Source organism: Parasteatoda tepidariorum, chromosome 8 (assembly GCF_043381705.1).
Source record: "Parasteatoda tepidariorum isolate YZ-2023 chromosome 8, CAS_Ptep_4.0, whole genome shotgun sequence".
In the NCBI taxonomy this organism is placed as follows: Eukaryota; Metazoa; Arthropoda; class Arachnida; order Araneae; family Theridiidae; genus Parasteatoda; species Parasteatoda tepidariorum.
The window spans coordinates 90,225,227-90,249,053 of NC_092211.1; the positions used below are offsets into that span (position 1 = coordinate 90,225,227).

The window sequence follows — 23,827 nt, forward strand, 5'->3', positions numbered from 1 at the left end:
CTTTTTACGGTTCTTATAGACAAATAAGTACCGTTTAACCATTCATTTAGCTTTGCTAATGCAAAACTTATTTATTCATTTCAATTTGTAACAATGACCAAATCGTGCAAAGGTCAATGGGTAAGAAATTTTGTACCCTAAAAAAGTCTCCAATTAGTTTCCCCAATATAGTTATTCAAGTAAGTACGTGCGATTGTAGTGCTGATCAAATCACTCCGAATCTCTGACGAGCGTCTTGGCTATCGTCTATTGCCAACGGCTTGATCGATCCAGGACTGATAATAGCTGTCTAATTGCTAACAAATTATTTCTGTTCAAAAATGTAGCATTCATAAATTTTCTTGGTATTCCTTATAGTATTAAAAAAAAAAAAGATTTTAAAGTTAGAAAAATATCTTAATGGTTGTCGTCATCATTTTCTTATCATATTCTAATTCTAGTTTTTAACTTTTACTGTTAAATAAATGAAAAAAAAATATAAGAACACTTTTATAGTAACATATTGTCCGATAATAATATGTAACTATAAGAGTGTTCTTATATTTTATGAATTGGGATGCCTAATTCTAATATATTTTCTTATTTATAATTGTACTAGCAATCTTTTTTTTTTGTATATATTATCACTAGGAAACAAAATTTTAAATGCTAATGACTAAAAAAAAAAATTTTTTTGAGTACATAATAATGGAAATATTACACTTGCTCATAAATATTCCCTCGCAGCAAAATAATTTGGGAATTCATTGGGCCAATATTCACCCATCTTGGCACAACAAGGTTTTAAAAGGCCAATATTGGACCGATATAGAAATGTTCGATTTACTCGATATTTTATTTCCCTTATTTACCCACTATCGGCCCTATAAAGATTTGTTAAGTTCACCCGATATTTTATACTCATTATTCAGCCTATGTCGGTTCGATATAAAAGTGTCCGACTCAACCGATGTTTTATGGCCGTTAATTAGCCAATATAAATCCTACTTAAAATGGTCCGATTGACCTGATATTTTGTAGCCGTTACTCAACATATATAGAACTGTACGATTCACCTGATTTTTTAAAGACGTTATTCACCCAATGTAGACCCTACTTAAAATTGGCCGATTAACCCGATTTTTTATAGCCGTTAAATCAAACCTAAATAGTAAATAATAAACTCATTTCTCAATCTATTTTTTAACATCCTGCAATATTAGGAATAAGAATAAATTTTTGAGGCCCCTTACATCGCTTAATTTTCTACGCCAAATCGCACCGCATTACCCCAAAAGCCGTATAATGAGTAAAAGCAATTTTTTCTTTTTAAAATATGCGTGTTTAATTGCTCTATTAATTAATTAATATTCAAAATTTTCGGATCAGCTAAGAGTTTTTAGACAAAGCAGTGGTTTTCTTATTTCATAATAAATAATCCAAGCAAAAATTTTCTTTCAGTACACTTATACCCAAATTTTATATGAACTATCAGAAGTTCAATAGACAAACAAAGAAAAAATATTTATTTTCAAAAGGTGAATGTTTATAATACTGTACTTGGTTTATTGTGAAATAAACAAAAATGCCTTATGAGAAAGAATGTCAAAAAAGAAAAATCTGTTATTAGATTTTTTTGTATTGTAAATCACTTTATTAAGGAACTAGATATAGAAATTGATATTATTAAAATATTTTAAGTCTTTCCAGGTTTAATAGATGTAAATACAAAACTGGTTCTTAATTACAGGTCTGTAATGGTCTTACATATTTCTAGACAATGGTCTTAGAATGGCTTTCGATATCGGACCGAGATGTGTAAGTTTTGTTATAGTAGAATGGGTTTTATATTCTGGCCAATTAGTTATTTCTATGTAGGATCTTTATAGGTTTACAATATTTGGGGGTCTCTATATTTTTTAATATTGGTCCTCGAATGGTTTTGAACAGGACCAATTCTATATAGGACCCTTACGAGGCCTTTAGTGTAGATAGCACTACAACTTTTAAGTTCCTGTTCTCTAGTATTGATTCTATCTTAATATATGAAGGTTGTCGGTAACTTAGCCCCAGAAAGGCTTGTTTCAAAATCAACAGACACTCTTGATTTTCATAACGTGATCTGAACACGCGTATCTCGACAGAAACGACCACCTCGATAGGAACACGCGTACTTTGGTGAATGGAACACAGCGACTTGCAATTAGTGATTGCGACGTGCTGTTGCTACTCAGTCTGACACAACGGGGTCCGTTAGCCTAGCTCCACATGGGCGAAATCTGAACACGCGAGCCTCAAGCAACAATCTACATGGCAATATTAGTGCGTCTATGTTTTGTAATATTGGTTCTAGAATGGCTTTCAATAATGGACCAATGTCATTTTCTATGTAGGACTCTTATAGACTTCTAATGTTGGGTAAACATTGGGATGTCTAGATTTGTCAATATTGGTTCTAGATAGAAATGAATCTTGTTCCAATATTGAAAGTCGTTCTAGGACCAATATTGATAAATCTAGACATCCCACTATAGGTCCCTCGGTGCATGTCCTTATGGGACGGACCCATATTAGCCAATTTTGAGCCTAACTGGGGCTAATGTAAAATTGTTACTAGGGTTAAAAATTAAGGCGTTATAATTAAAGCACATAAATATTTTGAAAAATGACAATAAAAAATATCTTATTAAATTGGAAGAATTTATAAGCATTAATAACTTTTATTTTTGAAGATCACGATTTTATTTTCCTTGACCTTGTATATTTTTTTCTTCTTTTCTGTTTAAAGCTACGAGACGGTATCGATTTCAATGGCTAAATTAAAAGCTCTTAAACGTCTAAGCAAAAAGCAAGCAGGATAAATTCTTCCAGTAAATTTTTTAATTCATTTGATGTCACTTTTATATTTTCTGAAGTAAAACATGGAAAATTAAGTTTTCTCATTTTGTGTTTTATAATAATTCTTGCTGGTCGCTATCGCGCGGGCTGATATTTGACTACTACTGTTTTAAATTTTGCAATCAGAAGAGAAGAAAATCTCCTCAAAATAAATAAAAAAAATGAATGTATTGAAATAAGTTTAAAAACGATGCTAGTTATATATGTGAAACAATTTAATTTTAAAACGAAAAGTTGATGCTGTGCGTCCGTGTCGTCACTGACTGAAATCAAATCAGAAGTTCGGAGCGGCACGAGTCATCAAGAATTAGTGTAGTGCTGCCATCTTTAGATCTATTTCCTAATGAATATTAGTTTCTTTTAAATTTTCAAACCATGGCTAACTTACCGTCACTTCACAGCCATTAGTTTCTGTTTGGTTCCGTTTAAAACTCCTCTTCGCTATAGAGTTTATTACTCTTTTAAAAGAAAAAATTAAGCCTCTTTAGAACTAAACCTCTTTTCTCTGATTTACAGACAGAACATAGAAATGTCCTATAACATGTCGTACAGTATAAAATCGAACTAAAAAACTTCACGTACATAAAATAAAGAATTTTTAAGATATGCACTAATATTAACAAACCTAAACATATATTTATTACCCCCAAAACTCATAATGCACATAAAATAAAGTATTTTTAAACTATGCATAATTTAAAAAAAAAAAAAAATAGACATGCTAACCAGTTGCAATCCTCAAATAATAAAATAATTTTCAAAACCAAGAAGCCAATTAAAATAAATCAAAAAAGCATAAGGGCATAACAAATAAAAAAATTCATAAGGTATGAATTATTTCGTCAAACTATTAAAGTCAGTTATTGAAACATCTTTAAATGCAAATCAGACGTATCGAGTTTAAAAGTTGCTCTCCTATAGCGCAACTCTTTCAATTATTACTTTATTTAACTCATTATAAATACCAAACGGAGTGAATGGTGGTCAAGTATATTAAGAGTTGCGTACCTAACAGTTGACTTTCGTTGAGAAATTAGTTGATTTCGGTTCACTTTTTAAGTTTTCCAGTTGATAAACTGTTCAAATTATTGGTGTTTGTATGATAATCAATCACTATTTGCAGAAAAAAATGCACAATTTTTACACTAGAATATATTTATTAAAAAAATGTATATAATGCAATGCTGTTTGCTCTTTTAACACAATTTATAAATATTAGTAAGATTCTCATGGGCCCCCTGAGTGCTTGGGGCCTCCGGGAACTGCTCGGGTGCGCCCATGCGTAAAGACGGTACTGTGTTTTCTGTTTTTTCATAAGATAAAAAATTTTAAGAATCTTTATAATTTCAACACAAAGCTGAATATATAAATAGGTATTTCAATATAGATAACTATCGAAACATGTACTTAAAATGTTGACTTTATTTTAATAATTTCTAAAACATATATTTAAAGAATATTTCCAGTTTAAATATTCTTAAAATTATAAAAAAAAGAAAAGAAAAAGAACTATTTTACTTCTTAAAAATGCGTAGAAAGTTTTGTTAATAAAAATTCAAACAAGAAGCTTTACTTAATATGTTCAAACTAAACTAAAAAAAATTACGTACTTTGAAATTGTTAACTTTCTAAGACATTAAGAATAAAAAATTATACAATTATGTTAATCACTCCTAACAACTCACAACCACTGAATAATTATAAAAATGCATATATATTTAATGAAATTTTTAATTTAAATATTCTTAAAATAAAAAAGACTTTAATTTTTTTTATAAAAATTGAAAAGTAGAAAAAGTAGAAAAGTAGTTTATTAGGAACAGTTTGTTCCCAATAAAAGTAGTTGGTTAAACTAAAAGAAAAAAACTTTAAAATTGTCAATATCATAAAATATTTACTGGGTAAAACTAAAAACATTTCTCTCTTTTTTAAAAAAGGAAAAGCTACGAAAAAAGATTTCATTTTAACTGTAAATACATTTTAAAATCGTACGAAACATGACTGAATTCAGGAATAATAAAAATTTTATATATTTTTTAATATAATATTGTTATCAAAATATATTTTGCAAAATCAAAATCCTAAAGATAACACTAATTTCTGATGATGTCAGTGAAACGTAGTGGTGGGCGTGTCAGGTATACCGCTCAATCTCTAGTCGCTCGTGAATCTCTGTATTCACTGCACTTGAAATCTAAATTACAAAAATTATTGTAATAAGTGGTAACATCTTTGTAATTAAAAATCCATTGAGAAAAAGGTGACTTACACTTAAAAACAAATTTAACGTCGAAATATTTAAGAGGAAAACAATGTTTCAGAGAATTGTGAATTCTTGAAAAATTAATAAAAACATGAATTCTGTAAAAAAAAATGGCACAAATGATATTATTTGAAGGGACGACATTTTTATTTTAAAGGAAAGTAAATCTTTTATAAGAGATTTAAAGTGTGAATGTTTGTAAATATAAAAGAATTTGCGAAGAGATGACGTTATTGTTATTTTTTTTGTGAAGATTTTTGATCGAAAGATTTTTTTTTTTTTTTTTACGAATGAAATTAACAATAAAATGGTGAATGAAATCGACTTCTTATTCAACCAAAAAATCTTTTGAGAAAAAAGCAATTAATTTGTTTTGAAAATTTTTGATGAACCTAGTTCAAATCGGCGAAAAGATATGATACTGCAATAACTCACACACTTACTAACTTATGAGTTGATATAAGATTTAGAATTTATGTTACTGTTGAGACTATAAGGAAATATTGATTTAAATTTCACTCCATAAAAAAGATTCAAGGTTTAAACCTAAATTAGTAGAGTATCATCACAACAATCGAAATACTAAAATTGCTAAAATCATGTAACTGAAAATACTGTATTTCAAAACATTCAAAGTTGTTGCTCTATTTCTTAATTTAGTATATTCTCGATATATCGAACTTCGATGTCTCAAAAACCTTGTTATATCAAAAAAATATTTTTTTCCTTGGTATAGTATGCATCCGAGAAATTTGAATTCCCATGCCGAAGGGTTTCTTCTCAAAACCTTGTTATGTCGAATTTTTTTTCGAAATAGAAAATAAATTTTTTCGGAAAAATCACAAAGTAAGTTTATTGTAAGCCCATTCTTTTCTATTTGATGCATAATTTTTCGTCTTACTTTTAAAAATAAAATTATCATTGCTATATTTAGAGTTTTAGTCAAATATCATTATATATTTATTAGTAGTCATTCTTATGTATGATGACTCTACTTTTTCGAGAAATATATTAGAATATATTTTTTTACTTTTTAAAACATATTTAATTCTGAACTCGAAATTAGCGTCCCTTCAATTTTGAGTCATCGAGAGTAATATTGTATATGTTTTTTATTGCTAATTTGAAGATTTGAAGTAGTCGACGTTTGTCCAACATATTTTAAATGTTTTACGCATTATCATGTAAATAATATTAGATTGTTTGTCGAAATTCACACTGTTCATTATTCTTGCAAAGGCTTTCAAACAAAATAGTTGCAAAAGACATATTTAGATTAAATATTTTTAATTCTAGGAATATCTAGATATAACGAATTAAATAAACCAATGAATAGTGTGTATTTGAATTAACTTACCAGATGAACTAAACTGAAAATATAAAGTCAAAATAATGAATTATAATTATTCAACGGGAAGTTCGCAAAAACCTAATTAAATATAATGAATTAGTATTTAGAAAAATTTCGGGAACTTCGTGAAAAAAAAAAAAATTCAATTAAAGCCATTATACTCTAGTAAACACTCGCAATAGCTGATGGAGAAAATTAGAACAAATATATTATAAAATATGATAAAAATATAATATTAATAAATATAAAAATAATAAAATATATATAATATAAATAAAACAAATTCAAGTTTTGAGATGCTAGTGCCATATGAAAATTTTTTAAGAAACTAAATAAGCTTGAATAGGAAAAGAAGATAGAAATCTGTTTTCTGTGGAATGAGAATGAAAACGTATTTAAAATGAAAGCAACGAAATTAATTTATCCAGATTTTCTCAAAAACGTCATTCTTTTTACAAAAGTAATCTAAACTTACTATTAGAGTATTTACTTAAGATGGAATTCCTTAGTGCAAGTAGGTTGAATAATGTAGTAAGTGCTGCTCTCTATCTTAGTTGGAATCAACTAAACAAAGTTTTTATGAAGCGGATTTTATGAAAAATATTTAAAACTAAATGTAATTTTCAAGGAAAAAAAATTATGTATATAGGGTGTAAAAATAATAAAAGAAGCAACGAAAAATGTTTTGGTGCATGGACACTGATTTTACATTATTATGCACTTCAATATTTTGAGATCATAAGAAATCAGAATTGCGTTGGATTATTGAATGCTTTTCGATGTTTTTAAATGTGAAAAGCATAATTTTTGTCTGAAAATAAAATCTTTAGACCTGAACAAGCTTCATTCTACGTCTACAGATGTTATTCATTCACATTTAGACTGACTCCTTTTTTTTCTTTCAATATCAGACTCTTGTTATTCTCTTCGTAATTAGAGCAGGCATCTCTCAAGGTTACGTGATCTTTCCACTCTCTTTACTTTATCCCTACGAAAATATTGCTTTTTTTCTCAATCCAGTGCATACCTAGTGAAACGCATTGCACCAAACGGGAAAGTGGGAAAAATCACTCAAAACTCGAGACGTCTATTTTATTTACATAGTTTAAGAAAGGAGAGATATTTTTTTTTCGTTTGAAAGTAATGATTCTTCAAGAAGATTTTGTGTCACTTTGCGACGCGATTGTATCTTTTTCTTGCCTCTTGCTTTTGATTGTACCCTGCTTCTTACTTTTCATTAAATAGTCTAACTCATTTAAAATGGATGAAAATCGAAGGAATTAGCTAGCACTTTTTTAAAAATTTCACAAAACTGGAAAAAAATGCGATTGTTACCAAAATGCTGATCTCTTACCTGAATGAAGAGATTTGGAAATTTTCCTGGTTTTTGTTATGTTACTTTACTTCTCGTTCTTTAATGTGAGTAAGAATACATAAAACAAAATCCTTTATGAAATGTTTTATGAATTATTTTAAATGGATTTATTTGTAATTGTATAACCTGACATTATTTTCATAATTTTAAGAACTAAATCATATTTAACTTATAGGAGCGACACTCATTTTATTTCAAGCAAAATAAAAAAATAAATAAGGACAAATAATATAAAATGAAATGAAATACAATGCGATGAGATGAGATAAGATAAAATGAACTGAAATAAAAAATAAAATAAATATTAAATAAAATAAAAATAAGTAATAAGAATAAATGAATACAAAAATGAAAGTTAAAAACAAACTCAAACAAAAAAAAGAAACAAAACAAGCATTTAAATGAATAAATTTAATGAAATAAAATTAAATAAAATTAAATAATAATAATAAAAAGGAACCGTGCTCTTCAGAAGTGGCCTTAAGTTGATGTTACCCCTGCTTCAATCACCCCCCCCCCAATTTTTTCCCTGTTCCTTAGTTCATAAAGACACTAATGAGATAGAAACTCATAAAGGAAGTGCATTGGAATAATTAACAGGGAACGAACATAACAGAAGCGTGGATATCAAGAATAATACTGTGAGATTATCATTTCAAGAGTGTTTTTCGAAGAATTTTCGTCCACTCAGGTAAGCTTCATTTCTCTTTATTTCTGAAGTAGAATAATTGATACATCTCCCTACTTAATTGCATATCCCTCTCTTACGAATGAAATTGAACGGAACCAAATCAGGAAATTAATGTTACATTTCCTCGTTTAAACGGATACTTGTTGTTTTCAGTGCCCGCTTAATTGCATAAAGAAGAGGCACTGAAAAGAAAAGAAAAATAATTTTTAAGAAATGTTTCACCAGTTAGAATGGAATTAGCATTTTTCTATTATGAAGATAAGAATACGATGGGTAAGTTACTTTAATAGGAACTTCCTGTTCATTTGTTGCTCTACATGGGTATTAGGGGTATAGTGTGAAGAATAAATCTAATGGCAGTTATACATTGAAGTAAATAAACCCTTCTTTGACTGACTTCACTCACACATCATTTAGAATGTAAAAAGTGATTTGTTTTGCGGTCAAGACTTGCACTCCCCTCCTAGTGCGATATTTTAGTTTTGATAAGAAAAGGTTTCAAAAGCCTGAAACACAGAGCAATTTTCTCTTAAGTAGAATAATCGTTGCTTACTCCAGTGAACTATAATTTTTATGATGATGACAGTTTTAAAGACAATTGTTAATGGATCATAAAGTAGAGTTTATTTAATCAAAAAACTACACTATGCATTAAATACCATAAAAAGTCATATTAAATACCATATTTCTCAAAAATGTACAATTTAATAGTAAATATAGCACTCCCCTCTTAATTGAATAGAGTTGGTTGGAACCAATGTCATTCCTTTAAGCGGGGTTGAGTGTACATATATATGAAGCAATTTCTTTTATTTTATTATTCACATCCGGCATTTCGCTCTATTTTTAAATTCAAGTATGCAAAAGCTAACATTTTTATGTTTTTTCCTTTACTAAATGTAAGAATTGTATTATATTTCCTCGATCCATTTCATTGACCCATTGTAATTACTAAACGTTTCCCTTTTTGCATCATCGCATTTTTTTTTTGCAAGATTTTCCCTAGCTTTCGAGAGTGAAGCGCTTCGTTGTTGGATTATTCAGCTCCTTCATTCAATGATTACGTAATAAAATTTTTTATTTAAGTTATTCTAATAAAAATTTTCATTTTTCAGCTTTTGATTTTTTTTCTTAATTTCTCAAAAAATACTGAGAAGTTTATTTTGTAACATCAGAAGTGTTTAGTTCATGCGATTTTTCATACTTTGCAATAAAATGTAAAGCTTTCAGAGGTTTGAGAGATCGATAATAAATTAAGAAGGCAAGCAAGTATTTTTGAACACCCTATGCCAGAAAATAAAACAATAAATTTGTAACTTGTATCAATTACTTAAGTTGTTATTTGAATAACTGCTTAAAATTTCGTAAATTTAGTTTAAATATTTATAGAGATATGAACATTTTTATAAAACACTCATTTTTCTGTCGTATGATTTTTTGCCATAATTTCAAAAATAAAAATATTCAGTAAAATTAAGCGAAGTTTTTGGATCAAAAAGTTTGGATTATTATTTTAAAATTTGACAAGAAAAATTGTTACAAAATACTCAAGATATGACTATTTATAGTAGTTGAAAATATTATTTTTTCATAATTTTGTAGTGAATCGTATTTAGCATCTAATGGAAAAATTTGATTTAACTATCTTAAGAAGATTATAAAGTAATTGTCTAAGAAGTAATTTTTAAAAGAATGCTCAATATGATCAAGGGTTTTTTCATAAATTATATTAAGAAGTATTGCAAATTTCACTACCTAATAATAATCGGACAGCAAGGATGCGCAAGAAATATATGTATTTACAATGTATGTTTGCTATGTACAATATGTACATTGTGTGTTAAATTCTTTCGCCATCATGGAAATGTGTTTTCACCTACCGAGAGATACAAAACATCGTTTTTTAACATCTTATATTAACCATGAAACTAAGGTAAGGTAAATGTGGATATTTATTTTTTGTTATTACAACAACCCAAAATCATTATTCCAGCGTAATGTTATTTTATTAAGTTCTTATGCTTAATTATGTTAAAAAGAACTTTAGAACAGTTAAGCTATTTAAGCTATCGTTTTAAAATTTGTTCTAAAATCCGTAAAACTCATTCTTTTATTGTTCTGGAATGCTCTTACGATACTCTTATTCCTGAGTATAATTTCCACATTTTTATGTATGTTTTATGGAACGTTTTTTATATATATATATATAAACTAACTAACTCAGTGGCGCGACAGCCCATTAAGAGGGCCAAGGCCGACTGTGCCCATCTCAGTTTTCTTGACCTTGGGCTCTGGGGTGCAGGAGCATATGTTCCGGTCAGGTGGTCAGCCGAACGCGGAACCCCCAGTGTTAGTTCCCAAGCATGCTTGGTACTCATTTTATCGACCCACTGAAGGGATGAAAGGCTGAGNAATTTTGTAGTGAATCGTATTTAGCATCTAATGGAAAAAATTTGACTTAACTATCTTAAGAAGATTATAAAGTAATTCTCTAAGAAGTAATTTTTAAAAGAATGCTCAAAATCATCAAGGGTTTTTTCATAAATTATATTAAGAACAGGGGTCTGTCCAGACATTTTGTGAAGGGTCCGTTTTTGTAAAATTGTGAAAAAATTACTCGTAATTTGTGAATATAAAATAAACGTTGAGTTACATTCTTTTAACCAGGGTCCGCTTTTGTGAATGTGTGCAAATAGGGTCCGTTATTGCAAAAAAAACTTTTTCAAGGAGTTTTTAAATTGTAAAGACATACAAGATTATGCTCAACACTGATTATGCTTTTTTATCATCTTATATTAACCATGAAACTAAGGTAAGGTAAATGTGGATATTTATTTTTTGTTATTACAACAACCCAACATCATCATTCCAGCGTAATGTTATTTTATTAAGTTCTTATGCTTCATTATGTTAGAAAGAACTTTAGAACAGTTAAGCTATCGTTTTAAAATTTGTTCTAAAATCTGTAAAACTCATTCTTTTATTGTTCTGGAATGCTCTTACGATACTCTTATTACTGAGTATAGTTTCCACATTTTTATATATGTTTTATGAAACGTTTTTTCTGTCGTCTAAAAATTTCTATGAACTAAGCATTACGTTATAAAAATAATAAATTTGTTGTTTCAAACATTTTAGAAATTTACATGAGAATTCTTATTTATTTATTATTTATTCAAATAATTTTTAATTGATATAGAACAATTTTAAATATCGCTTGATTTTATGATTTTGTCGTTATACTTAAAAGTTGTTAAAACATTAATAATTGAGATACGTTGTATTTATTGATTTGAACATATATTTAGACATACATACATTGTACCTATGTACATAGATTCATTGGACTTAAATGAATTGTAAATATTAAATACGTTCGACAAGCATGTAAGTACAAGTGTACAAATTTGTACTAAAACTTTATGTCCAATTTTATGTATGCACATAAGTTCAATATATGTAAGTACATTTTTTCACTTCATGCATGTCGAATATACGTAAGTACATTTGTACAATATATGCGTGAATGTGCGCATGCAAAATATATGTATGTATAATGTATGTCGTACAAAAATATATTATGCAAATGTGGAAACATACATTTAACATACGTACATAACATAACATAACATAACATAACATAACATAACATAAGTACATGCACACATTGGGCATGCAAGTATTGTGCATAAGTACATTCATATATTGTATCTATGTACATATATGCATACAATGGACATACATATATTGTATATGCAGGCATGGAACATTCATAAAATGTAAAGTTAAAAAAATGGACCACCAGAAACAACTTTTAATCTAATGATAAAATCCTCATGGTCTAGGACTTAATCGCAATACTTTAAGGGATGACCTTAAATATACAAATTAATTAGTGCTAACGATATTTTAATTTACAAAATCAAACACAAAAGCGGATTTTTTCTGAATAAACATACCGTTTTTTTTGCAGTGGATTCGAATTTCTGATTCTGAAAAGAGAGACGGGTAGCCGCAATAGTTCGGTCATTAGAGAGATCCAAAGTTTGAACCACTTAATGTTAACTTTACTTTTTGTGTATTTCACCTTTTCTCGAGAACTTCCTAAGCGAATTGAAAATTTTTTGTCCACAATTATAAAATTTGTTTATTCAAAGAAAATTCCATGCAAAACATAACTTTTAGTAAATATTTATTATTTTTCATTATTTTAACCCAGCTATTAAAAATGTGATATTTTTCAAAATTCTATCTCTCATTAACTATTTCGCTCAGATTTTGCATTTTATTCAAAACAATGTAAAAATTTGTATAACTTACCCTAAAGCGTTACTTATAACAAGATTCAAATTATATCCTGCAAACCAATACTTACCACTTTTTAAAAAATTTTTTTTTTAAAGATTTTACGTTATTTAATGTTTCTGTCACAATTTGATTACTAAAAAAAATTTTTTAAGTGTTTTTTACCAAAATTTTTTACAGGGAATTTGATAAGATAATGAACTGAATTTTAAATCACTACTAGGCTCAGACACTTACGTTAGCCCGCCCAGGCAAATTACTTCGCAATCGTCTGCTCCGATCATTCCTAAGGGCAGTTCTGATAGAAATATTTGACTAATATAACTTTAACTGAAGTCTATACTGAATTAGACATTTAATTAACAATTTTGTCAATAAATGCTGGAAACCTTTAATTAGATCACCTTTAGGCACTTAATAAAACTTTTTAACGACGTTTCATGATTTCCATTCGAATTAGAGAATGGACTGTCGTTATGAACGCGACATATTTGTAATTAGGAAAAAGCACGAATTCATATTTTTGGCAGATTGCTATTTATTGAAGTGAAACTTCTAATGCAACTTCCAACAAGGTTGCTTCAAACGTTTAACACTACCATGGCAACGAGCGGCCTGTGATCCTTGCTTGCAGGAGATTTTAATGTGAATTTCTCGTTACCTGAAACATTATTAACCTTCCTTAAGGACAAATTTGGATTGGAAATAATTAATGGTAGGTATGATCCAACAACCAAAGGGGGAACTACCATTGATGCAGTTTTTGCAAGATATATTGAAAAAATGGAACTCAAACATTTCGTATCTTACTTTAGTTATCATAATCACATTGTAAATGTTATAGACTTGGATATTTCTCCACTCGAAAATGATAATTAAAAGATGCGATCAATTGTGAATTGTAAGCAATGTTAATAAAGTTTGTCTTAAAGAAACAATATGATTTCACTAAAAATCAATTTCTACCCCTTCCTATTTTCATTTCTGTATTACAAAGTTTCACTACTTCCGCGCGGAGGGACTCCACGCACTATTTTTTTTTATTTATTTTATTTGGAATTTAGTACGGAGTATGTTTTCATGATCTTGGTCGTTTTTTAAATTCAATTAAATAAGCATTATTTACGAAATGCAAAATATGAGCGAAACAAACTTCGTTAACATAATGTTACTGTTGTTTAAAAGTTCCATAACGGCAAAGAAAACTTTGCACTTCGTTTTATAGATATTAGTGTTGTTTTATTCATTAAACATAGTTTACCACAATATGTAGTAAAATATGGCATAGATACCCGAAATGCGATGATATCACAAACATATCATTTCCTGTATCAACAAGTTCTTTTCAGTTACAAAATGCTTTAAAATTGCATAGGAACCCATGCCCGAAAATGTCGTCGTGCACTGAGAGGGGCGCTTTCCTTCTTATGAACTGTTTTTTTTGTGTGTTTCTGAACAGGTCATCATAAGAAAGCTCTACTAGCCTCGTACGACGAGGTTTCCTATGCCATTTTAATCCTAATAATATGCCCGAACTACCCTAAAAGTGTGTCAACACATTTACACGACCCCTATTACGTTTTTAAACATTTTCTACAAAAAATAGAGTAAACGTATCATTTTAAAAATATCGTCTAACTTTGGGGACAATTCAGACTTGAAATCCCGAATGAAGCAAGGATCAGATATTGTATAAATGCAACAAAACATTTATTTCCCTGTCTAATCAAATAATTTTTTGCACTATTTTACACTCATTAAAAAATTCGTCCTTTTTTTAAAAAAATACTTTTTGCTTATAATGCTGGGTCCCTATTTCCCAGATTGCGTCCATTCATCATATTTTGAGGGTCAATAATACAAACCTGTTGAGGAAGTTTATTCAGAGAATTACGTTTTTGGGCCTGATGTCATCAACCGAAATCAATGAGTATATTCAGATTAATATATTAGTTTAGAACCATTACTTTAAGAAAAACCGATTACTTAATAAAAAATTATGAAATGTTTTCTTATTTTGCTTATTGTCTGCCATGGTAAACGTTTTGGTGTCTAGTTTCGTAACTTATGGTCGGCACTCATAAATTGGTTTGAAGTGTCATTTTCTGTTCCGACAAATCTATAGAAACCATATTTATTTTATTTTTTTTAAATTCCTGCTAATTGCAATATAAATATCTATTATATATAATATAAGATATATAAAATAACTATATATATATAAAATATGCTAATATATATAAAAATATCTATTTGGCACACTATCTCCCCCAAAATATCCGGACACCCCATGTTAGCCCTTCTTTTGCATCGTCTTTGGGAGACTTTTTATTCATTTTTGATAGGCTGTCATGGGAATGAACTTCTATTACAGCTGAAGTGAATGCTGTCATTGTCTTGTTACGCTCCCTACGAAACTCTCAGGGGTCTTCCAATGAGGTGAACTGGGTCCGAATTTTACACCCGACTCGCACCGACCACAGTACTAACTTAAAATATCCTCAGTGGTAGATGGATCATGGGTTAGATGCCAGGTAGCCGTTCGAGGTTTCTTTCTCCCTGTAACGCGAATGCGAGTTAGTTCCATCAAAATGTCCTCCACGAAGTCAAGATCCGGGAAGTTCCGTTGTCTTCCGTATGGGGCTCAAAATGACAAGGCAATGGAGTTGGTACCCTTAAACTCAAAGTTGTGTCGGCTGTTATAAAATGAAATATAATTTGCCTGACACGTGATCTCTCTGAGAAGAGCATCCTCAAATTATCACGTGTGTGAATTGAGGGACAATACTGCCATTATGTATCGTCAAGGATGTCCGTAAAATAAACGAAACAACCCGATAATAATCACAAGGACTCAATCTACAGGGTTTGAAGGGGTGACATTGATTAAGCTAATTAATTTGTATAGACGATATTTTAAATGACGAAATCAAGCACAAAATCGTACTTCGAATACCTTTTTTTCGATGGATTTCGATTTCTTATCCTCAAAACATAGCCACAATGGGACCCGATAGTACACATCCTTCAAATTTAATAATGATACATAATATCCTGAAAGAATTTCAAAATACAGCAAAAATGAAACAAACTTTTAATATGAATCTTCTAGTTTATTATATGCATGAAGATCTCGTATAAAAATGGATAAAATGATAATAAAAAGTATTACCAAAAAGGAATCAAAATCAGAACATTTTGCAATGATTAATGTTGATTACTGTAACGTAGCTTTTAGAAGAAACAAATTTCCGTATGGATTGGAATGACTTCTTTTATTACAGTTAGAAGTACAATATAAATAAAAAACATCACCCAATATAATGAATGATCGTCGTTAATATATCTACTGAGGATGTTTCCTATTCCTGACACCCAAAATATGTAGCTGCAATCTGGGAAATAGGGTGCCCATAGTGGGTCAGGATATCAGTTTAGACCCTCTAATTTTACTTTTTTCATATTTCGCTATGTCTCGAAATTTTTTAAATGAATTAAAAATTTTCTACAGACAATTAGAAAAATTATTTATCTAAAAATAATTTCACGTAAGAAATAAATTTTAGTAAAAATTTATTATTCTTTATTCATTTATTTAATAATGGTTGAAAAACTTTTGAATTGTAAGGCATACAATTTCTTACATCATTTTAAAGAACTTAATTTTACATAGCAAAATACATAATTTAATTAAAATCGTACGAATAGTTCCTGAGAATTCAAATTTTGAAAAAAATCGTATATTAAAAATTCGATTTCTCAGAAACTATTCAATCGATTTCGTTCAAATTTTGTATTTCTGCATATTAAATTACTTTCTTTAAAATAATGTAAAAAATTGTATACCTTACAAATCAAAATTTTTTCGACCATTATTAAATAAATTAATTAAAAAAAATAAATACTTACTAAAAGTTATTTCTTAGGTGAAATTATTTTTGAATAAACTAATTTTATAACTGTACAAAAAAAGTTTCTGATTTGCTTAAAATTTTCTCGAAATAGGGAGAAATACGCAAAAAGTAAAATTAACAGTAAGGAGTCCCAAATTAGAACCGCTCTCCTGATCAAACTATGGTGACCCTAATTTAAAATTGCCTATATTTTGGGAATCAGACATCGGAATATGTCGAAAAAATGGTATGTATATTCAGAGAAAGTATGCTTTTGTGTCTGATTTCGTAATTTAAAATATCGCCTGCATTAATTAATTAGCATATTTGAAATCACCACCTCAGACCCCTTCTGGACGGGTGATTCATAAAAGCATTCGTACAAAATCAGTATCAGGATGTAAATAAATAAAAAACTGTAGCTTAAATGTAGGCGTTGCTAATTTGACAGACTTACTTTGCTTTCACTTTATTGTTAGTTTAATCATATATATAATCAATGTTAGTTCAAGGTATAACTAAATAATTTTATTTTAAACTAAAGTAATGGAGAATTAAATGAATCAAACAATTATAACCCCACCCACAAATAAACTGCTAAAGAACTCTACTTTGGTTACCAATTTTATCTTTTTACCCTGATTGATACGGTTTTATGCTGGCACGTATTTGTGACAGTCGGCGCGAAAGGGTTAAGGTGGAGTTCCAGAATGTAAAGATCCAATCATTATATCAAAAGTTATTCGGGGTAGTCCGTTTATTTTTTTGCTCACTGTACATTTCAATTGTCTTTTTGGTAGTCATCAACTTCTTTTGTATTTAAAAATTGGCATGGAAAAATTCAGAACACAAAAAGAACTTAGTTAGATAAAAAATTAAAAAAAAGCTTAAACTAATAAAAGTCAAAATGTTTAAGGAATGGACAACTAATCAAAATTTAATCTAGTGACGTAGCTAAGCTAGTTGTTTACCGATCATAAGGCGTCCTTATTAAGTGCTCTTTTTTTCGCTTTGAATATAATTTGAGTATAAAAAAAATAATAAAATAAAATAAAAAGAAAACAGATAAGTAATAGAACCTTGCTGTGGAGATCACATTACTTATGAGGGAAACAGTTAAGTGGCTCCTCCACCTTCACGCTGGGAATTTACTGATTAAAATTTAGAGCATTACAAAATTAATTAATTAAAATTTATATTACCTTTCATCTTCTCATCTGACAAGTTTACTATAAAAATTCTTGATAGATAATTTAGTGCTGTTCTCAGTATAGAAAAAAACTAAAATAAGTAGTTTAGTAGACGACCTCCCTTTCTGGTGTTCAGCCAGTGGCGCAAATAACACCTCCGCACACAGGTTTGAGAGCGCTCGATTCAGAAATAGTACATTACATGTAGGGGTGCTCAACATTCGGCCCGCGGTAGCACCTGAGCATAATAATAATAATAATAATAATAATAATAATAATAATAAAAATTATTATAGTTTTTTTTTTCTTTTTGCAAAAAAAAAAAAGAAAAAAAGAAAAAATCAGAAAGTTTGACTTGCTCATTTAAGTTTTTGAGCGTGCGAAATCTAAATCAATGTAGTCTTTTGATCACTTTTTTCGGTGGTTATCATTACGAATTTCCAAAGTTTGGAAAATCGCAACAATTTTGACATCTCAACAATCCCGAATGTCTTTTCAAAGTGTTCTTGTCTTTTATCATCATTTTAAAAATATTGTGTAAAGTCAAAGATAGGGTACATTTGTAATTCTTGCAGGCAGGCATATCTAAGTCTATGTAAGCCACTGTGTTCAGTTTTACTGAAATGTATAATTAAAATAAGATAGGATACACTTACGAGTCAGGATTTTTTTATTTTAATTTATTTTTATTTTTTATGATTCAATTTAAAGTATGAACAGTTGGTTTAAAATGCATACATTCACTGATTCTTAAAATAAAATTAGTTTGTAAATCAAACCTGCGCACAGCATAGAGCTCAGGCTAAGAATTGGGCTTAACTAAACAGAAGCAGACGTAAAATATATAAAACAGTTGACAGCTATTTTAAAACTTGAATAAAATTATCCTTATTGCATAACTAAAAACATGTTGCATTTTTAAGCGGCAAAATTCAGTATTTAAAAAGGAATTCATAGAAGACAAAAACGGACTCATGCCATCTCTCACTCGATTGTAGACAATTTTGTCATGATATTGTAAATGTTTGCAGAGGCAAAAATACACAGTCCAGTCACATTAATGTGACCACCACCTACGTTCGACGTCAAAGTGAAATAACCAATCGCAGAGTGTAGGTGGCAGCACATTACAGTGTAGTGTATATATTGGATGTCCTAGGGCATCGAAAAGCATTTCAGTCGTTGGCGCAATGCAGAAATGTAGCGATTTATCCGACGTCCAAAAGGGCATGATTATTGGCTTTCGGGCCAAGGGTGGANATTCATAGAAATTGTTTAAATGGTAAGAAAAACGGTAAATTTTATGTGTGGAATTAATATTTAGAAATTCGAAATAAAATTATCGTTTGCTTTCTAAAAAATATGAGGTCGAGTTTCATATGCCTTAGAATGAATTTTATAACAAATTTTAATAACTTTATTCATATAAATTTTTTAATGTATGCACAATGTATGTGTATATTGTAATTACATATATTTAAATGTACGCATGTATTTGTACATTACTTGTAATTATGTACATGTATACGTTGTATGTACATGCGTACATTGTGCATATAGCGTAATCATGATTACATGTAATCATAATTACTCGTAATCGTTTTCGTTGCGATTACTTGTAATCGCAATTACTTGGAATCATGATTACAAGTAATTGATTATTGTAATCAAAATTGTAATCATGATTACAGCTGTAATCAAAATTTTTTGAAAGTTGTAATCACGATTACAAGTAATTGATTACTTGTAATCGTGATTACAAGTAATTGATTACATAGCTGTAATTATCTGTAATCAATTACAGTTGTAATCGATTACTGTAATCAACGGCCAACTCTGATTGTAAGCAATTTTGTCATGATATTGTAAATGGTTGCAGGGGCTAAAATATTTCATGAACGATGGATATGCGTTTGAGCCTGGTGTAAGTTTTTTCTGTTGGAGGTGTTCAGATTAAACTATACCCTTTAAAATGTATATGAAAGAAGCATTCCAAAAATTAAATATTTCAAAATTCTTTTTCTTCATAGTAAAAATTTCGAAAAAGAAAATATAAAAAACATCGGTATGTTTTGAGGACTCAAACACAGTTAGGGCCACACTTGAATGATGAAAACTCAGAAACAGATTGAAAGCAAGAAATTGCTTTGTTACCAGTAAAAAAATTCATAGAAATAATTGATGATAGAAAAAAACCGAATAGCCAAAAGAGACAAATCAGGCCAGATTGACTTTCTATGGGCAATTCAGGGTCGGAGAGGAATTGAGACTATAAACCAGATCATAAATTTTTTGCTTTCGTTTTTTGATAGCAACTGTTCCTTTTCCTGTTTCATCATTTAAGTAGAGGAACCTTATGTTTTAAACACTAAAAACATGTTTTTTTTTCACTTTTTCATTATGAAGTAAAATAACTTCTTATTTCTAAAATAAATTAGACTGTTCGTTTCATAAATTTATATAAATGTTACCGTTATTCTCCTCCCTTTAAGTAATGCTGTTTAATAGTTTGCTTCATATGATGCATAATTTAAATTCTTGTGAATTTAGAATTAGGCGGAAAAGAACAGAATTTTTACAAGTGGTTGGAATGAATACGATTAAATTGTGCAGAAATGCTAGTTTCCTTATTTTTCCTTTCTAATTAACAAAAAAGGTTTCGTGCAAAAGTTAATTGATGTCTTTATCATAATCCTTCAAAAGAAAAACTTCGAGGAAAATTTTCTTATGATGATTTTTCTAATGATTGGAATAATGATGCATGATAATGGTTTTATTAATTAATTTCCATTGCTATTCAACACATTAAAAATCAGTTTTTGACTTAATTTTTCAGACATGAAATTGTAAAGAAAATTGTTGAATGAAATGGCGTATATCATTGGGGAGAGCTATCGTGCCATTCGGGACATTCTTTTCAACGATGGTAAGTCATAAATATAGGTTTGTAGGATGGTGCTATTTTAACTATATGGGTTAATTGTCTTATTATCTCACCAAATAATAAGACAATAAACTGTAAACGCCTCTAATATCATACAATAAAATGATTTTTAAAGTTTGATGAAGGCCATCATTATTAGCCTTTTAGTGATGATTTTACAGTGGAATTTAACAATTGAACATGCATGTTGAGTATAAAATGTCATTTCCAAGCAAAATTAAATCCTAATTAAATTATTAAATTCAATTGAATACTTTGTTTCAAAACTGTATGTAGAGTTTTCTCTATTTAAGTTTTTACTGCACAGGGAATGATTTCCGAAATAATGTAACAAAAATGAGTCTTTCTGACACTAATTTGTATGACACACAAAAATATGTTATTTTCACGGCCACTTATTTTCATTTCCTTATTACCTACGTGTGAATCATTTATGTTTACGTGTATGATTATTAAATCGTGTTCTTGAAATTATTCTTTTAGCAGGAAGAGAGTTGCAGAGAAAAATTCATTTAAAAGAGATTTTAAGAAGAAAATAGCTTCCTGTTTTCTCTAAATGATTAAAAACGTAAACAATATTATTATCTCTGAACTGTTTTTTAGAAATAACCTTGTTCTTAATGATGCAAAGTAAAAGTGTCAGACCTAAAAGTAGAAGAACGCTAAAAAATGATAAAATGTCCTGGCTACTATTTTTCTGCGCCAGGGAATGTTTGTAAACTACATAATATCTATAAACTGCTTTGTTTCTTTGCGGTATTAATACGAGTCACTAAATAAATATTTTGTTTTACAAAAAAGTAAACTATTTTGAAGATTTTAAATTTAAAAATCATTTTCCAACTGTATTAATTTATAAGGTTGAAATTATTTTATGAAACGCATAGTATAGTTTTCACTATGTATGAAGTTTCATTGACGTAAATGTATGGTTCAATGTATTAGTTGCATATATACCCGCCCAGCAGAATTTAAGGAGTGAATCTGCTGCCCCGTCTTCAGAAATTCAAATGTGTCCGGATCTCAACGTAGTCAGAAAAAGATTTTTGCAAAAAGTTTGTTTAAAATTACATACACATAGCAAAATTTGCAATTATAAGGTTCCAAAATGATACATAAAAATTTTATGTTGTTTAAATTTATGTTGAATTTCATACAAGGATGTTAAAAACGTGGCTTAAATCCGTATTCAGTTAATTCTGCATTCAAGTAACAGAAAAAAACTTTTTGTTCTTTGCGGTTTGCTCTCAATTCAACTTTTTAATTAATTTTATTTAGAAAGAAGTAGAGATGTTTCAAGAAGGAGTCTCGGCAATTGTTCCTCATTTATTCATTTTCTTTCAAAAAATTAGAAGAAATGTGAAATGAAAAATAATCTGAAGCTCTTGATGCCGTGTTGTATCCAAGATCTGGCCGAAATTATCTGGGCACCACCATCACAGTGTGGGGGTGATTTTCATCGTTTGGTAAATTATTTCCTGTGGTTGGGAACATGAACACATCTGCTCTAATTACTTTATGACACTCTATCGAGACAGGCCCATCTTTCTTACTCCACTTAAACTTTCAGACTTTTGCCACCATTTTTTGTGTTTCTAAGTTGGAACTTAAAAACTAAACTGGCCTTCTCAGAGACCAGATCTAAATCCGAGAGAACACCTTTGGGACGAACTGGAAAGCAGATTACGTTGCCAGTTCACTGCCAACGTTCACTTCAGCTATGTTGGAAACCTGTTATTCAATTTCTATGGCCTGGTGGAAAGTCTTCATCCATCTTGAGCAGTTCGATGGTAACAATATCATATTTAATATATGCCTAAGGACTCTCCGAGTTAGTACCACAGAGGGTCCTCATATTTTAGGGGCAGATAGGGTGAACTCAAGAGCTTTTAAGTTGTCTTATGGTTTGATTTTTGTTTTTTCAGATCCAGAGAATATGGAGCGTGTGGGGAGCATACACTTTCCTCTTTCCGTCGTCCTGTTATACCTTCTATTTGTTAAATGGCTCGGACCACTCCTCATGAAACCATTCAAACCATTAAGACTCAATTCACTTTTAATCGCATTCAATATTTCCATAGTGGTTTGGAATGCTTACGTTAGTTTCAATGTAAGTTGTATTCTATTATAATATTTCTGATCATAACTGATGATAGCCTAGTGAAATTGGATTGAAAAGCCGCCGTCTTTTGAACTCAATCCCAGAAAGCTGGACACAATTTTATTTCACTTTAGGCATTCCAGACAAGAATAATACGGAAGAAAATTTTCGTCTCACACTCTTTTTCTCCTTCATTACTAATTTAAAGTGTAGAAAAAGTGAGTAAGCTATCTCGTTTCCAATACTGAGAAGAAAAGTTTAAAATACACTAATGAAAATAATTATGAGATATGATAACTTAAGATTTCGCAACGGAGAAGTTCTCTTCCAGTAATTTGTTTGCATTTTAAGATTTTGGAGTATTTTTTTGCAGCAATTGAAGCTTCATGACTTTCTCTAGGTTTGCATGAATTACTTTTTCTTTCTTTCAAATTTTAAATGAGGGAAAAAGAGAATTTGTGACGAAATTTTTTTCCTTGGTATGGCACCCTCTTCATCCGGCTCTGTGTTTCTTCATAAACGGTGCTTTTTTGTTACAGAGCACACTATTTGTTTTCCATAATGTAAGCGAACGTGCAAATGAGGATAGTTTTTTCATACGCTCCTTCAGTGGCTTTAATAGAACTTCTGCATTTTTTAGGTAAGGTAAACTAAAAATGTGTCAATTTTTCCAGAAGATCACCATCCTTCAAAGGAACGTTTTCAATGATTCTAAAACTATGCTTAGAGAGGTTTCTGATGCAGGTTTTATGTACAACGAAGCTTCTTTTAATTCGTCTCTTTCAAAAGACGAAGGTTTATTTCAAATAGGCAAGTTTGATATCAACTAAGGTACGA

General features: G+C 29.5%; 1 protein-coding gene across 2 annotated transcripts in view; it reads left to right on the forward strand.

The window, feature by feature from the left end:
• Positions 1–8,420: 8,420 nt before the first annotated feature.
• Positions 8,421–23,827, forward strand: part of LOC107442154 (very long chain fatty acid elongase 4) — a 45,994-nt gene continuing 30,587 nt past the window's right edge. The window contains exons 1-4 of one of the 2 annotated variants that reach the window (XM_043045594.2): positions 8,440–8,557; positions 8,711–8,830; positions 20,782–20,871; positions 22,815–22,999. In XM_043045594.2, the coding sequence (XP_042901528.1) occupies positions 20,814–20,871; positions 22,815–22,999 (243 nt within the window). In that variant the 5' untranslated portion in view covers positions 8,440–8,557; positions 8,711–8,830; positions 20,782–20,813. Of the gene's footprint in view, positions 8,558–8,710; positions 8,831–20,781; positions 20,872–22,814; positions 23,000–23,827 lie in introns of both variants that reach the window. The other variant, XM_016055639.3, reaches the window with a different exon arrangement.